At 41.8% G+C, this 17,335-nt stretch overlaps 1 protein-coding gene across 1 annotated transcript in view; it reads right to left on the reverse strand.

Annotated features, from left to right (window-relative positions):
* Nucleotides 1–17,090, reverse strand: part of Tll1 (tolloid like 1) — a 183,510-nt gene extending 166,420 nt beyond the window's left edge. Inside the window, exon 1 of the mRNA XM_052752355.1 lies at nucleotides 16,515–17,090. Within this exon, the coding sequence (XP_052608315.1) occupies nucleotides 16,515–16,686 (172 nt within the window). The 5' untranslated portion in view covers nucleotides 16,687–17,090. The remainder of the gene's footprint in view (nucleotides 1–16,514) is intronic.
* Nucleotides 17,091–17,335: the final 245 nt, after the last annotated feature.

Genomic DNA, 17,335 nt, shown 5'->3' on the forward strand with positions numbered 1-17,335 from the left:
TTTGTATTTGACAAATTCAGAGAAAACAATTTCCAGAATTTAAAATCCTGAATCATGACATGACACTAGTGGAATTCAGGTGTTTCTGGTACATGGACTGCTCTCACCCAATGTGAGGTTGAACTGTCGACCTTGTGTACATCCTACTTCACAAATGAGTCTGTCAGATATGCTAAGCCTATAGGCTGAAGATGATGCCCCAACACTGTGGAGAAACCTCAGGTGACTGTCCAGGCAGCTGGCTGTTTCTGTCAACTCACAAATTTTTTGGAAGTTGCTTGCATGCACTTTCTGTTTTTATTTTTGTTAGCTAATATTATTTCCTTCTTGGGTCTCTGAGGGAGTTGAAGATTAGTTAGTTATAGTTGAAGGTTAGTTAGTTATAGTTGAAGATTAATTAGGATAGAAAGTGAATTAGATACATTTTGGACTTAACAAAATAGGATAGATAATGGGAACCCACTTCTAACCCAAGTATTTAGGAAGTAGAGGCAGTAGAATCTGAATTCAAGACCTTCCTCAGATACATGGAGAGAACAGCGCCAGCCTGGGCTAAAGTAGGCTCCGTCTCGAAATGCAAAACAAACAAATAACAGTTGAAAAAAAAACTAAAAGTAAGCCAAAGGAAAATTTAATTTAGTTCATGAGAGACTGCTAGAGATCTGAAAGAGGAGCAGTTCAGGCAGAGAGATAGAGATGGACCAGTGGATAAAAGAACTAGCTGCTCTTCCAGAAGAACTAAGTTTAGCTTCCAGCACCCACATTGGGCAGCTCACAACCATCTGTAACTTCAGCTCTGGGGGATTCAACTCCTTCTTCTGTATGCTGTATGTACCTGCACTCACATGTCCCCACAGCCCTACACAGACACATGTGTATATACATAGTTAAAAATGAAATAAATCTTAAATAAAATCAAATATGTTTCTACATAGCTTCAATAAATAGTTTAAAAGAGAAAAAAGAAAGCTATAACATAAAATAGAAAATGTGTCAATAAATCTATCAAAACTTACAAATGTAATAGTTAAACTACTTTTTTAAAATGTGTATAAGGATTATTTGTGTGTTCATGTATTTTGTTAACATGTATGTAAAGGTACCAAAGCATGTTTATGTACCTATGTGTGGAGGCCAGTGAGACTAGCTCTTTCTCAATGAACTTGCACCTTACTTACTTGAGGAAGCCAGCTAGTCAATGAACTTTGGGGACCCAGCTGTCTCCACTTCCAGACTGCCCCACTCTACTGACTTCCTGGGAGCGTTGGGCATCCAAATGCAACTTGTACAGAAGGCACTTTATCAACTGAGCCAGCTCCTCAGCCCCTTAAAACTTATTAAATAGTATTAAAGAAGGCATGAACAAATACTAATTATGTACAATACTCATGGATTAAAAGATTATCTTAAAAATGACTATTCCTAAATTAACCCATAATAATGTGACTCCAGTCAAATATAAAGACCTTTCAAGATTCTCTCAACGTTAATATGGAATACAGAACTCCATATATATCCAATACAGTCCTGAACATAGAGAGACCAAGCAAGAACAGCTATGAAGAATTGTGTGCAAGCCAGAGGAATCTTAAAACTAAATTTATTTGGTTTCAAAACACAACCTTGATTCTTATATTGTTTCTTACTCTGCTTATCTTCCCAAGATCCCTTTCTTTTCTTCTTGCCTTCTTTCTCTTTTCTGAGTATGTATGGGTACATTTATGTGTGTGTATGTGTGTGTATGTGTATGAGTATGTGTGCATGTGTGTATGGAAAGTACATTAGGGCTGGCTGGCTCTCCATTGACCCGCAGGCATCTGCCTGTCTCTGCTCTCCCAGCATTGGGATTACAAGGGTGTATCATCACACTGCTTTGCGTGTAAATACTGGCAATAGAACCCAGGTCTTCAGGCTTGCGAGAACTTTTCCAACTGAGACAGGCCCAGAGCCCAGATCTTTTGGTCTTCACACTCTCATCCTCTATGACGTCTCTGGCCTCTGAAATCCAAACTTCCTCTTCTCTGACTCTCCGCACTCCCCAGTGCCAGCTTGCATTAGTGCATCCCTGCTCTTCACTAAGCCTGCAGTCCTGCTATTCCCACTTGCCCTTCACCTACTACACAAGACCACGTACACTCTCGTGTATCTTGAAATGACTGCAATCAAGCCAATAATCTGCTTTCAATCCTCAGTAAGCCCCCTTCTCACTACAAACAGGATCAAGTTCAAAGTCTGGGTGTTCAGGATCCTTGACACTGTATCATCCGGAATGATTTCTTGCCAAAGCATAAACTTTTACACACCCTCTGTTCCATTCACATTGAACTAATTCCCACTTCCCGTACTTTCATAAAAGTCATGAACTTTCACAGCTCCAGCTTTTATCTCAGCTATTTGGCTCTAAATTATTGCTCCACCTTTTTACTAAGGAAAAAAAAACTGCACAACGTCAAGATCCAGCTCAAATGTCACCCTTCATGAGAAGGCTTCTTTATAACAGATGTAGGGAATTCTGTCTTTAGTACTAACACAATATTTTGCTTATTACATTTCGATATTTACGACTGAAGAGTTTAGTGTCCCATTCCCCAGGTACGTAATGAAATCCCTGCAGGAAGGGCATGGAATTGTTTTGAATCCACCAAACACATTCCTGAAACATATCAGACACTCTATATTGTTTATGTTCATTTACATCACACAGTCTATCAGCTTACATAGACCTTGTGTATTTAATTCATACCTGTTTTATGAACTAGATATTACTATCCCTGTGTTACAACTGAAAGGACTGAAGTTCAAAAGCATTGTACGTAGATCAAGTTAACATAATTTAACACCAAGAGCTATGATTTGTCCATCTGTCTCCCACACGATACCTAGTGCTCTTTATATTAAATTACACTACCTACATTCCTGCTGCTAATTTCTATCGGGCTTCTTAGCTACATAGTAAATTCAGGTCAGCCAGGGTTACATTAGGCTCTGTCTGAAAAACAAAAGCAATGATATATATTTTAGTATGTTCCATAGTTTTTAAAATGCTTTAAGGCAGGAAAAGTTTCTTAGTTTCTTTACCTATACCTTTCAATCACTCGGTTCTAAGAACTGACATTAAATCGAGAATGTTGGAATTTTACTTTCTTCTGGCCATACTGTACCCACTTGATATTCAAACCATCCTTCCCATGAAACAAATCCACTAGAATAAGTTTCCAGTCTGATGGTCACATGGCATCAACACTTTTAGAGAAATGGCTGGTTATACCCACAATTCCTTGCTGTTCTTTGGGCAGGTAAGCAATTATTGATGGACTTGAAAAGGAGAATGGAAAATTAGGCACAAGTTATTTTCAAGGCTACCATTTTTGTGATATAGTGTCTTATCATAAAGCTCTAGCTAGCCTGGATCCAGCTTAATAGACCAAAGTAGTTTCAAACTCACAGAGATCTACCTACCTCTGCCTCCTGAGTACTGGGTTTAATGGTGTGTGCCACCATGCCTGGCTTACAAGACCACTGTCTGACAAAGAGAGGAACCTGCAGGGCCTATGGCCACAGCAACCTGGGGGCCACCACAAGTAGGCTGGAACATTGAACCAGGGGCCCCACCAACAGTGAATCAGAAGTGGCATCCCTTTCTTTCTGTTCAACTGACAGGGTCCATCCAGTTCTGCAACTTTCTGATACCATTGCAAAGAAGCTGTTCACAATGTTAAGGACATTGGAATTCAGGAAGCATTTGGGGCTCAAATGGTCTTAGACATTTCTGTACCTTGGAGACCAAGATCAGCAAAACCAAGAGGGATCCCCTGCATGGCACATGGGGCCAGCAAGCAGCACAGCCTGTCCTCGTGTCCACATTCCTGGATAACCAGGCCAATTTGTTTGTCAGTTACTAAATCACAATCCAGATGAGTTTACACAAAGAAATCGACAATTACATTTACTTTGCAAAGTCACAGTAGAACAGTTACAAATCAAACAAACAGTCTTTCATTTAATTTATTTTATCACATTTCTGCCTTTCTCATTTGTAAACAAAGAAAATGTGAACCATGTGCCTTTAAATCTATATAATAAGAACACAGTGTAGAGTACAGAAATGTGCTTTATCTATTCCATAATATGGGGTGTGTGACAAGGTGAAATCACAAAATCAAGTTGCTTAAGATAAAGTAATAGAAATCAAGATTGGCTAATATAGACTATCCTCAAATAATTCCATAAGTAATTACTAGTTACATCCCATCTATTGCCAAGTATCAAAGTCCACAGGGCACGTACAGGAAGTACTCCTGTCAGAGCCCTATTCTTCACATATCTTAAGTAAACAAAAAAACAAATCCTCCCCAAATGTACAAGATCTGGTTGTCATAATTTTTGATAGTATCCATTTTTAAAATCTAAATTGAAATAACTTTAGCATACGATTATGTCAATATTATATACTCAAGCTAAAGTTAGATTGCAATTATGCTATTAGTGTGTATATAACCATGTAAATAAACTATTATCTATTTGCAAAAAAGAAAGTGAGGAGGTTGGAGAGCTGGCTCAGTTGGTAAAGCACTTCCTGTGAAAGCATGAGGAACAGAGTTCAGGCCTTAGCACCTACGTTAAAGCAGGCAAAGCTCTGGACATGTTCCGGTAATCCTAGCACCGAGATGTGGAGGCAGGAGGATTTCTAGGACTTGACAGCCAGCCAATCTAGCCACTCACTGAAATCCAGGATCAGTGAGAGACCATGTCTGAAAAACTAAGATGGAGACATGGAGAAGTGACTGAGGAAAACATCTGATGATGTTGAACCCTGGCCTCCACATGCATACATGCACAAAGTCGCACACAGACACAGACACCACACACAAGCACACATGCACAAACATACAACACATACAAGCACACACATGCACACCACATGCACATACACACACACACACACACACACACACACACACACACACACACACACACACACAAACGCACCAGGTAAAGTGAGGACCCCAGGATTCCATTTTACTTCATGTTTCTGTGCCATGCTTCATTCATGGAAAATATTCAGTAAATGTCGAATGAATTAATGAACATTTGTAGCTGAGACCCATGTGCTCAAACTTAGCTCTTGGTAAACACAGGATCGTGAATATTTAAGTTCAAGTCAATCCAGATGGCAAATAAAATCCAAACCAGAAACTACTGGGAGACTATGTAGCCAAGATTCTGTTCATGTACTAGTCAGTGTTAATCAAACGTTGCCAATATGTCTTGATGAGACTCGGGAGCACGTATGTTGGCGTTGGTTTCCCCTCACGCCTTTCCAAACAAAAATATCTTTGGGGGTAAGGGATTTAACTTCTCAAGAAGCAAGGTTTAGACTACTTAGGAATGAATGTATTTTCCAACACAGCAAGACAAAGAAAGATCTTTATCTCGCGAATGTTTTTATAAAGATCATCTTTGTAAAAATAAGTATTTGTGATTTAAAATATTCTGTGTCCTATGTACTTACACTGCCATGCACAAAAGTAATACAGCAGTAAGTTCCAGGCAAAGTAACATACACTTCACATGTATTTAATTCTCATAATAACATTATGATGTTCATATCATCTTCATTTTTGTATATCAGAAATTAAGCATAACAGAGTTGATAACCAAATCGCAAAAAACATAGTGACTATAGAAGATTCGGTATTGGATTGCATTTGTGTCTAATTCTAAAGCCCATCTTCTCTCTCTCTCTCTCTCTCTCTCTCTCTCTCTCTCTCTCTCTCTCATTATTTAGTGTATGTGTGAACCCCTGTATAGGTCAGAGAATAACTCTCTGTATTCGGTTTTCTCCTTCCACTATGTGGGCTCTGGGGGTTCAACTCAAGTCATCAGGGGTGATGGTTTGGGTGAGAATGGCCCCCATAGGTATGGAGGTCACCAGGGAGTGATACTATTTGAAAGGAATAGGGGGTGTGGCCTTGTTGGAGGAAGTGTGTCTCGGGGTTGGGGGGATATCAGAAAGCCCATTCCAAGACCAGAGTCTTTTGCTTTCTACTGCCTGCAGATCCTGCAGATCGGTAGAACTCTCTCCGATACCACTTCTCCAGCACCATGTCTGCCTGTGTGTCATAATAATTCCTGCCATGATGACAATGAACTAGTCCTCTGAAACTGTAAGTCAGCCCCAATTAAATGCTTTTCTTTATAAGAGTTGCTGTATTCACGATGTTTCTTTATAGTAATAGAACACTGACTAAGACATCAGGCTTGGAAGTAAGTGCTTTTACCTGTGATCCATTGCACCAACCTCCTAGTTCTTAATAAATTGTTATTCTGCTTCTGAAACCCTGAAAAATAATTTTGAAACCCAATCAAATTCACACAAAGTATTTACATATAATAAGAGAAAGAAGAGAAGGGGGATCAGACAATGCGGTTGTCCAGAATTCTAGATGCAATTCTTATCTGTCACAGTGTGATGTAGTGTAAATCATATTTAAATGCTTAGATATCCGTGCTATTCCAAAAAAAAAAAGTATGCAACAGAATGTTTGTTTTTGAAATTAAAGTTTTGTTTGTATTTGAAGTTTACATTATTTTGCTCTGAATTTCATAATCTCTGCTAAAGATTCGCAACCATTGTGGATGTTTTAATCCTAGAATTCCATGAAAGTGCTCTCAATAGTCAATATTTTTCATTGTGTTGACTACTGGTGACTACTTCAACCAGCCGACTGCCCACGGATGCCATTCCAAACATACATGTAAAGCAACACAACCTCCCAATTTGGTTCATTATTCCCACTCTTCATATTCCAACCCTGGTAACTGACTGCCTGTTGGTCACATTTCACTCAGGCCCACATGTATACAATTTGTTCTTCTGGACTGAAACAATTACCTATAAGGACAAATGCCTGCCAGTTTTTAGGTTTCAAAGGAATGCAACAGTGAACAGGCTGTGGCTGTTGTTGTTGCTGTTGCTTTACAAGATTTTGTCCTAAATCATTTACTTACTAAAACAAATAGAAATAGGAATTCTCCTTTCTAGAAAACATGATAATTTGGTAAAAGTAATATGTAATTTCTTTGAAGAAATTACCATCATCATAATATTTAAGATTTACATCAAATTCCTCAGACACTGGACTAGAATTCCAAGCAGTTTACCTGTCCTTACTATTCCTTAAAGTTTACAATCATGAAATCTTAGGTCTTTTAGATATCGGGGTTGAAAAAGATGACTTTTTAAAAAAATATCTTTATGCAGCTTATTCATTTCCTCAAAGAAACTCACACACCATCGGTATATATATAATAAGATGAATCATTTTCATAAATGGCCAGCATCTGAAAGAATACTCTTCACACCCATTAAGGATTCACAATCGTGAGTTCAATTGACATTCAGTGAAAAATCTCAGCTGTGATGCAATGAGAAATTATATCAGCACCTGCATCTGCATGAGCAGCAGCTGGACACTAGTGACCAAACTCTGCCCAAACCGCTTCAAACTGACTTCACACATAGCAAGCCTGCTGCCACAACATATTATAAAAAATGTTAAATTTTGCATTGGTGTATGTGTACAGTGCTGGGGATTAAACCCAGGACTTTGTCCATGCTGGACAAAGGCTCCACCACCAAGTTACCTTTACAATTTAAACATAGGTGAGAAAAACACAACAGTATCTTCCCCCACACTCCCAAACACTCAAATATTTAACTCTACAAGAGGCTATTCATAGCTATGTTTAGTTATTTTATACGTGAGGGAGGTATTCCATTTCCTGCTCCTCACACACAGAGAATATTCTCTCAAAAGAGCTAGGGCCTTAAATTTTACTTCACTCAAGTGTGAAGTGTTGGTCTTATTCTGACCATGGAGTGTAAGGCCTTGAAAGTTCAAAAACACTGAGGAAAAGATGCAACCTTGTGTTAACAAATCACAACAGATGGATCGCTATGGTAGAGTTGCCGCTCCTCAACTGACAGTCTTGTGATGTTTGTGTTGACTGTAGTTCCAGAGTATGGAGCCAGACAAAAGGAAGGGATGGCATGTGAAATGTGGAAACCCGGGCTCCTTTCTCATCACTACCCCTGTGATAGGCCAAGCCACCAGTGAACCTTCCCTGGGTCTTAGTTTCCTCACACATCCATAAGAGATTATGATGTTCATGAGATTGATGGGGACTTCTTCCACAAAGACAGGGGACTCCAGACGTTTTTTTTTTTTTTTGTTTTGTTTTTAAGACCAAGTCTTACTGTGTAGCCTTGGGTGACCTGCTAGACCAAGATGGCCTTGAACTCACAGAGATGGTCCTTATCCTGTCTCCTGTCTTCTGGGATTAGGGGTGTGTGCCACCCCATCTGGCTAGACTTTGAGGATTGTTTTACTTGGAATTCTTTGGTGTGAAGATGTTATTGTGGCATGTGTCATGGCGACACATACAGAGTTGCTTGACTTCTATTCATTTGGCTGTTTTCCATTTGTTCGATGTTCCTCATTGGAGGCATCTTAAAGGTTTTACTCTCTATGCCACAAAGTATGTCATATGCTGCCACACAAGAGGATGCAGTTTGACAAATGTGTACTCAAGCAATATGGCTGTTGCTTGACATTATGTAGAGACCTGAGGTTGCTATGACCTCACTAGATAATATCATCTTATGTGACTACTGTTACATGAATTCTGTTACTTACTGAAATGATGTATATATACATATACAACATTATATTCATGTAAGTACATATGGCCACATACACCTGTCTTACAATATAATACTTACTAGAAAACACACACACACAAATATATACACCTTCAACTGCTAAGCATTTGCCATCTCAAAACATGTTGGGGAAGAGGAACAGAATTCCATCTATCCAGGGTAGTCAGTCAACTGACGTGATGCCACAGAGGCTCCTGGCACAGTACAGGAACCAGCCATTATCCCAATAAACACTTCTCCTCCAGTCAAAGTCAAAGACGGAGTTCAAAGAACGCTGATAGGAGCAAGCAGGCCAGTAGCCACCCGAGGTGACTCTGTGGTGCACGGTCCACATGCTGACAGCTCAACATCGATGAGAAATGCAAGGAATGAGCAAACCGTTACACCCTGTTGTCCTCCACCTCCGCCTCCCCCATCACACCAACTAAACGTCATCCACAGAAACCTCAGCAGCACAGCAGATACCAAACTCTGATAGTAAATACATACACTTTTTATCTCAGGCTCCATGATGACTCCACTCATTGGTAAAATACCAAAGTGTTAAACCACGTGGGAGTCTTTTTTTTTTTAAAATCTGAGTTAAATACTTTGTACAGTGTATGTGGGCACACACCATTAGATTTCGTCTGGAGGGACTTTTGACCTCATTACTAGCATTCAAGGAATTTTTTAAGTGTGATTGACAGCAAATATTTAGCTGAAACTACAAATGTAAATTATGAGAGAAAAGGCTGAGTAGAGCAAACACCGCCTAGGTTCACTTTCTGGATTTCAATTAGCACCCAATTTACAGTGCTTCTTAATACAAAGATCTAGCTGAGCTTCTCGGAGTGACCTGATAGGACAAGCACGTGTTTTGTAAGAAGCCAGAGAAACAAGCAATCCATTAGGCCAAGATGCCTCAAAATCCAATAGTCAATACCACGTCTCCAGGACTGAAAATGGATAGAACTAAATAAATAAACAAGAGAGCCCTTCTGGCATTCTGGAAAAGCATATCGTTCTGCGAAATTCATGTCATACCATTGAGGCTAGAAAGAAATTTTTAAACATTTTTTTTCTCTCAAAGTGATATTATTGAATAGGAAACTAAAGGAAATTAACTACTTAAACCCTATAACTAAATAGTTCTGCTCTATCTAGACCTGAGGAAAAGATTCTCCCTCATCAAATGTTGATAATTCCACAACCTATTCCCAATGTTGGAATAAGAAAGAATTATAAGTGACTTCCAATATCTCCCAGAAAATGAAATCTTGCATCCCCTGGAATCTCTCTGGTCACGTGAGCACTGGCCTAGCCTTGTTCTCAGCTCAAGATCATGCAGAAGGCATTCCTAGAGTGTGTGTGTGTTGGGGGGGGGGGTGACAACAGAGTCCCCAGCAGCACCATCACCCCAGACACCAGCTGGTTCCACCAGGATGTACCATGCCTCCTTTTAATGGATATCCATCTATGTTTTCTACCATTTCCTAAGAATGCTTATGGAAGGCTCTAGTTTAAAACATTTTAGCAGAGGGACTAAGGCACTATTAAAACAGCAGATAATATACTAAACGGATAATGGTTAATCATCAGTTCTAGATTCGAGTCTCCACTTCAGTGTCATGGGGACCAACAGGCCAATAGGACATTTTCTATAACTGTTAGCTGTGAATTTCACATTTACATAAGTCATGTTTGATGAGACACTCAAAAGTAGGGTTCATACCTGCACAATAAAGGAGGAAGATTTGGTTCCAACAGAAGAAATTACATTCATATTAGATTGTCATAGAGAAGTGAGCCATTATGGGAGCAAGAGTTGTTTTTATACATATCAATTTTTTTCAAGAAGTCTTTCCTAGGCTCTTACACACTCTGAGTTACATTTAAGAGCAATTCTAAATGTAGATAGTAGGGCTAAATGTGTCCCTCCTTGAACAAATCATAAAAAGCCCATGAAACATCACAAGAAATAGCTAGGGATTGGGGAGAGGTGGAAGATGTCTGTAATAAACTATAAAATCACTGATGAAGAAGGAAGCCTGAAGAAATGGCTTAGTGGTTAAGAGCACTTGCTGCTTCTCCAGAGAACTTGGGTTTGATTCCCAGCGCCTACTTGAAGGTTCACAACCATTTGTAACTCTACTTTCAGAGTATCTATCACCCTCTACTGGCCTTTTCAGACAACAGGCAGACATATGGTGCACAGATTTACATGCAGCCAATAGGCAGTGTACCCACACACACACAAACACAGACATACACACACACAAACACACATACACATAACAATAACAACAAACTAATGAGGGAAATTGAAAGGATACAAATAAATTGAAAGTTGCAAGGATATTGCTAAAATACACACATTACCCAAACAGATTAACACAATTAAATCAAAATATTAATGTCTTACTTCACTGAAATAGATAAATAATTCTTCAATTTTGTAGAAAGCCACAAAAGACCTAGACTAGCCAACTCAGTCTTCAGCAAAGAGAAGAGCTGGAAGCATCACACTACCTCATTCCAGAATGTACCACAAAGCTCTAATACTTAGTCCAGCATGGCACTGGCATAAAAAAAGGTAGACAACAGAGCAAGAGAACAAGACAGAGGGCTCAGAAATAGTCTTGTGCTTTTGGAGCCAAATGACATTCAGCAGAAGCTCCCAAAACACACATTAGATTGTCATAGAAAAGTGAGCCATTATGGGGGCAATAGTTGTTTTTATACATATCAATTTATGTATCAATTGTCTTAGAGACAAGCCTAAGCTGGGCCCTAACTTATTGTGTATGCTATGTAACCAGGAAACACCCTTTATCTCCTGATCCTCTTACCCCAACCAGCAGGTGCTGAGATATCAGACATGTACCTTACACCAATCAAAAGACATGTTTCAATAAACAGTATTAGGAAAGCTATGTCTACATAAAGAATAAACTGAACCTGCATATTTCAGAAAATCAACCTCAAGGGGATTAAAAAAACATCAACATAAAGTCCCCAAACTGTAAAACTACTAGAAGAACAAAGAAGCCATTTTGTACCATTGATCCAAGCAAGGATTATTTTGGTCAAGGATGTAAAGATGCAGGCAACGAAGGAAAAAGTAGGCAAGTGAGATTATAGGAAACTAGAAAGACCCCTAACTGTAAGGAAGAAACAACCAAGTGAAGAGACATCTCACAGAAATGGAGAAATAATCTCAACCTTCACCTAAAACAAGCAGTTAATATCCTCAATATTTAAGGAAGCCGACAGCACATAACCAAAACTGTCCAGTTGAATTTGGAATTTTCCAATCACACTGTATGGAGTCAAGAATGTGAAGAGTTCAGAACACCCTACCAACAAGGAATGGGTAGGGAAAGAAGGGAAAGGGGGAAGGAAGGGAAGGGGAGAGGAGGGGAGGGGAGAGAAGGGGAGGGGAGGGGAGGGAGGGAAGGGAAGAGGAGGGGAGTAGAGGGGAGATGGAAAGGGGAAATTAGGTTTAAAAAATGACCTGGTCTAAGAAAATACATTGAAGAAGAAATAATTTATCTTTCCCATATGTATTGCAGTAATTGCTACTTGTGAACCAGAGCATCCACTGGCCCTCCAGACAAGAGTGAAATAAGTGCTCACAGCAAATGAAGAATAGAATTTAAATATCCAGAACATAATGCCATATCCAGCTGTCTTGCGAACCTTATTTTGGCCATTTCTGTGTTGGCTGGCACCAGAGGCCAGAAGAGGGGAAAAAATGTATTTTCAAGATCTGAGCCATGAAAGCTAAGACAGAAGGGACTGGCTAAAGCAGCAGCCCCTGGAAGTGGGTTTCAAATGTGAGAGCTTGGCAGTCTAGAGAGGCTCAGACTTCAGGGTAAATGTTTGGATATTTCAAATTGTGATGGAATAAAGTAGATGTGGAACTGAGCAAGTTCTGAAATGCTGTACCTAAGAGGATGCCCATCCAGCCAGAAAACACAACACCAAGAACAACAAAAACAACTTGCCTAGAAATTAGAAATTATAAACTTATGAAAGTTTCCCCAAGACCTGGTGTACATGGAAATTAGGACCCTGGTCCTGAGGAAAAGCAGAAAGGGTTCCTTGGGATGCCAAAGGCTTGTTTTTTCCTGATGGTGCTTGCAGATGCTTCTCAAAGGGCGAGCTCGACCTCTTACCTCACTGACCTTTAAGAAAAAGAACCAACTACTCATGAATTTCAAGGTAGAAAACTGTTTCACACAAAGCTCACTTGTAAGGGCAGAAAGAACTTACTGCCAAACACTGGGCTTCATCCGTCAATCCTCTAAGTTTTTACTCTTCATTCCAAACACAATTTAGTCAGTCTCCATATTTTCAGTTGCCTGAACATCCTTAATACCTTCTCAAGTATAAAGAAATGAACAGAAGGAAGAGAAGAAGGGAGGAAGATGTCTTAATCCAATTATTTCATCAGTCTCTGCTTCTACACATCCTTTCTACACGACTCTGGCAGATAAGCTTGTGGATTGAATTTTCCCAGACACTTCACAGATGTCAGTCCTCAGGTTAACACTTACTGGAGCAGCACTATGAAAGGAGACACAGAGACACGTCATCCCCTGCTTTAAGACAAGCTCTCCTAGCCTCAGGCTCCCTTGTATCTCCACAGACCCTTTTACACCCCAGAGAGTGAGAGCAACCTCACTGCACGTTAAGATGAGCAGATGACCTACCGGTATAGTGCAGTGAAGAGGTCAGCCAGACATCCCTTCATGTTGTTCTACCTGTCCGGTGAGTACACTTGAAGTCATGGTACACTAAACCACATATTTTCATTTATACCCGAAATGTCTCAATCAATTCAACCAAATGATTACAAACTTCCTGTCTCTCCTATAGTCCTCCCAGTCTTGAAATCAGAACTCCTATAGGTAAACAATTGCACTCAACTTCATGAATGCATTAAGGATGGAATGATTTTTAACAAATTATGAGTGAGAATATTTTCCCTTGGGTACCATGTTTTTATCTTATTTGAAATAGAATTTTACAAATGAGACTCTGAACAGTCTTGTGTTGAGAATGTACTAGATTCCTAAGCGTGGATCTGGTAATATATCTTTGTGATAAATATTTAAACTGCTTATGACCTCTGACTTCCAGGATGTAGATTTAAAGTAAATGAAATTAAATTATTGGCCATGTCACCCACATGTGATAGGAAAGTCCTTTCCTTTACACCAGTCAGGATTACAGGAAAGCCTGGGCTCATTTCTGCGGTTTATGACTGTTGTTTGTTTGTTTGTGTTTCAAAGAAAGCCTCAGAAAGGAAAGGTGAAAAGGCAACTGGGATGGAGTTCCAGGGTGATATGAGAAAGGCGTTTAACATCTTTCAGTCTCTGTTTTCCTGTCTGTGTAGGGGGAAGATTAACAAACTCCAGCACACTAGGATGTTGTGACCCCAGCGAGAACCGTACACTCAGCAAAGTTTCAACCCTTAATGCTGTTTGTCACTGTACCAGCAAGTCACTGCACAATGCAAGGAATATCAGGACGCCTGACAGTGACCTTCAGAAAGGACTTGATTCTCAGTCCTGGGCCAGGCCCTGGAATCCACTCCATGAAGACAGAGCAAACGTGCTCTGGACCTGGAAAGAGCCTCTCTTGACTTTGGTTATCTTTCCCAACTGGTCTGCATCTCTTTTATTTCAGCAATCTTCTCTTGACTCTCGTTTGAGTCATGGTCATGTTTTCTCTGGTTATTTTAACTTTTGTTTGTCTTACACAGTACTAATAAAAGAGACGAGTTTTATCACTCTCTAGCAGAGTGATCAATTAAATCCTTTCATCTCAGTGTGTTAAAGGTGGGAGAGAACACTTGAAAAGAGCCCCCAGACTCTCTTCAGACTTCTTTGCCTTCTACACTGTCCATTCTTTCTTTCTCAACATATGCAAACAGACATACACACTAACAGACACACAGTCCAAGATAGGTCAAAAAAAAAAAAAAAAGAAGAGCAATAATAATTCTGTTATTATTTTCTGTTTTAATTCCAAAATTCATATTCAAATAATGCTATAGCAAAGGGGAAATGAAAAGTCAATATTGCTCAGGTTGTCTTTTTCCCTCTCTTTCTGTGTTTATTTGCAAAGAATAATAAACACCCATGCTTAAGGTCTGCTGGAGCACATAGTACAGACATCTCACCTAGGTAGCTGGCGAATCTTTCACACAAAAGAGCATCACAATAGACAATTCTCTTACAATATTTTTGGACCTCGCCCATACCTAAAGACAAGCAAGAAATGCACACTTTCCAAGTTGCAGCATTACCACACATACTCTACCTACCAGAAGTTACATTTGAGAAGTTGCTTAGCGTCTAGTCACCACTATAGCAGAAGAATTTCCTGAACCAAACCATCACGCCCCGGGAATTTGGGGAATCAGTGTTAATGGCACCCAGAGCGAATTTATTAACACGGAACGTAATCAGAATTCTGAGTTCAAGACACATATCCCCTGAATCTGCATGTTTACCACGAAAGATCTGACAACTTGCGAGCCCGACAAGGCAGTGTGTCATCATAGGTAAGAATTTCCAGCATTTTCCTTCACTTGTGCACAGGTCTCCCTCAGGACCAAGAATGGTTGACTTGGGTTTACTTACCTACGGAAAGGAAGAAAATCCAACCACAGACCTACCAATCAGTCTTGGAATCTGGATACCCTCAGGTCTATTCACTATCTGGCCCACCCTTTCTCTGTGTGGAGGCCATACCTCTTGACCTGGGACAGACCTTGCCTTCAATTTCCCAAGGACACTGTTACTTTGGTCTGTTACAGTAACCTTCCCAAAGTTATTCTTGAGTCCATGCTGAACTGAGATTGCCTCTGCCACAATCCAACAGAACCTAGGCTAGGGAATCTCCAGACCTTGACTGGTGTTTCAGCCAGTGTTGAGCGACCTGGGGCACTGAGTTCACGTGGTCCCTTAAGAACCACGTGCATGTGTGCGTGTGTGCGTGCGTGCATGCGTGGGGCTCCCACCACAGGCCAGACAGAAGACGCCTGGTGGCACTGGGCAAGTGGAAGAGAAGGTGTTCCTGGACCCTCGCAGGGAGGGCCCTAGGCTTCAGACAGTGTCAATCAATCCCACTCTGTCCAGATCGTGTTTTCAGGAAGGAAGACACAAACTTGAATGGTATAACAACTTGGTATAAATATTTATAGATTTGTTTTAAAATTGGAAAAACAAATAACTGGAATCTTATCGAGAATTGAGTTCTTCTAAGGTTGTCAAAACACCTTTCTGGCTTGAAACTCACACTTAAAACTCCTGGTAAAACAAAGAGTGAAGATGTCCAGAGGTAAGGATGCCATCCCCACCCACCTTTTGGAAAACTCTGCCCACTTGGTCTTGAACAGACGCTGGGGAACCGCGTCCTGGAACAGAGGAGGTCTTGTCCCCTCCTGATGCACTGAACCCGCTGCGTGTTGGCATTTAAAAACCCACAGAAGCCAGCTGTGTTTATGACTTGTTTAATTTCACAGTGGGTGGGGGAGGGATCTGAAACTCCGGGAACGGGACGTTTGCCTTAAAGGAGTGCTTGGCATCTGAGCCGACTAGCACAGAACTCCAGGGAACTTGGGCCGCGCAGGGTGGAGAGGGGAAGGAAAAAGGCGGGGGGAGAGGGGAGGAGCGGCGGAGGGGCTGGGGAGGGAGAGAAGGAAACAGGTGAGCTCCCACTGCTTCCAGAAGGAGAGTCCAGCACCTTGGTCCCCAGCGGCGCGCCACCGTCCCAACTTAAGACAGTCACTTACCGGCTTTGCACGGGTCCTTGTAATCTATAGGCTCCGTTTTGTCCTCTTCGTTCCCATCAAAAGTGTAATCATAATCGAGGCTAGTGCAGACCCACAGCTCCCGGGAAAAAACAATACCCGAGACCACTAACCACAGGGGCATCCTCCTCGGGGAGAGCGCTTGCAAACCCATCCTCCTCCCCTAGAGGAAAAGGAGGGGGACCAGACCCGGGAGGGCCCGCGTGGATCTGCGGGGTTCAAGGGACAGTGCTCTCCTCCCCACGGGGAGGCTCCTCGGGAAGACCTGAGTGTTCAGGTGTCCGGAGACATGCGGGTGTCTTCGGGACGGTCGAGAGGGCAAGCCGTGCCTGGCTCCCCCGGGTGCTGGGGGACTCGGCTGCGGGGGCAGGAGGGGTGGGGTGGGGTGGCCCGCGGGTGGGCGGAGGGCAGGTGAGGAGCTCGGCCCGGGGCAGCCGCAGGCAACCCGGCTGGGTCCAGGTCGTCCTTCCAGCGGCCGAACTTTCCGCGATCGCGGCCGCGGCGACAGGCGCACCGCGGGCTCAGCTGCCGCCCGAGCTCGGGCTCCCGCGCCGCCGCGCCCCCGCCGCTGTCAGGACCCCGCGGCCGAGCGCGAGCTGCAGCCGCCTGCGCCCGCCGCCGCCGCCGCCACCACCGCCGCCGCCGCCGCTCGGAGAAGATGAATCCGGTCTGCACATCAGCACTTCTGAACTGAAAGGGGAGACCGAGGAAGGGGGTGGGGGGCAGGCATTTCTACGCCACCAGACGTTGGAAGCCTGCAGAAGCCAGAGCAGCTCCTGACTGCCGGGAGAGCAAAGGGGTGT

The sequence above is a fragment of the Peromyscus californicus genome, unplaced genomic scaffold (assembly GCF_007827085.1).
Source record: "Peromyscus californicus insignis strain IS unplaced genomic scaffold, ASM782708v3 Scaffold_23__1_contigs__length_62951481, whole genome shotgun sequence".
In the NCBI taxonomy this organism is placed as follows: Eukaryota; Metazoa; Chordata; class Mammalia; order Rodentia; family Cricetidae; genus Peromyscus; species Peromyscus californicus.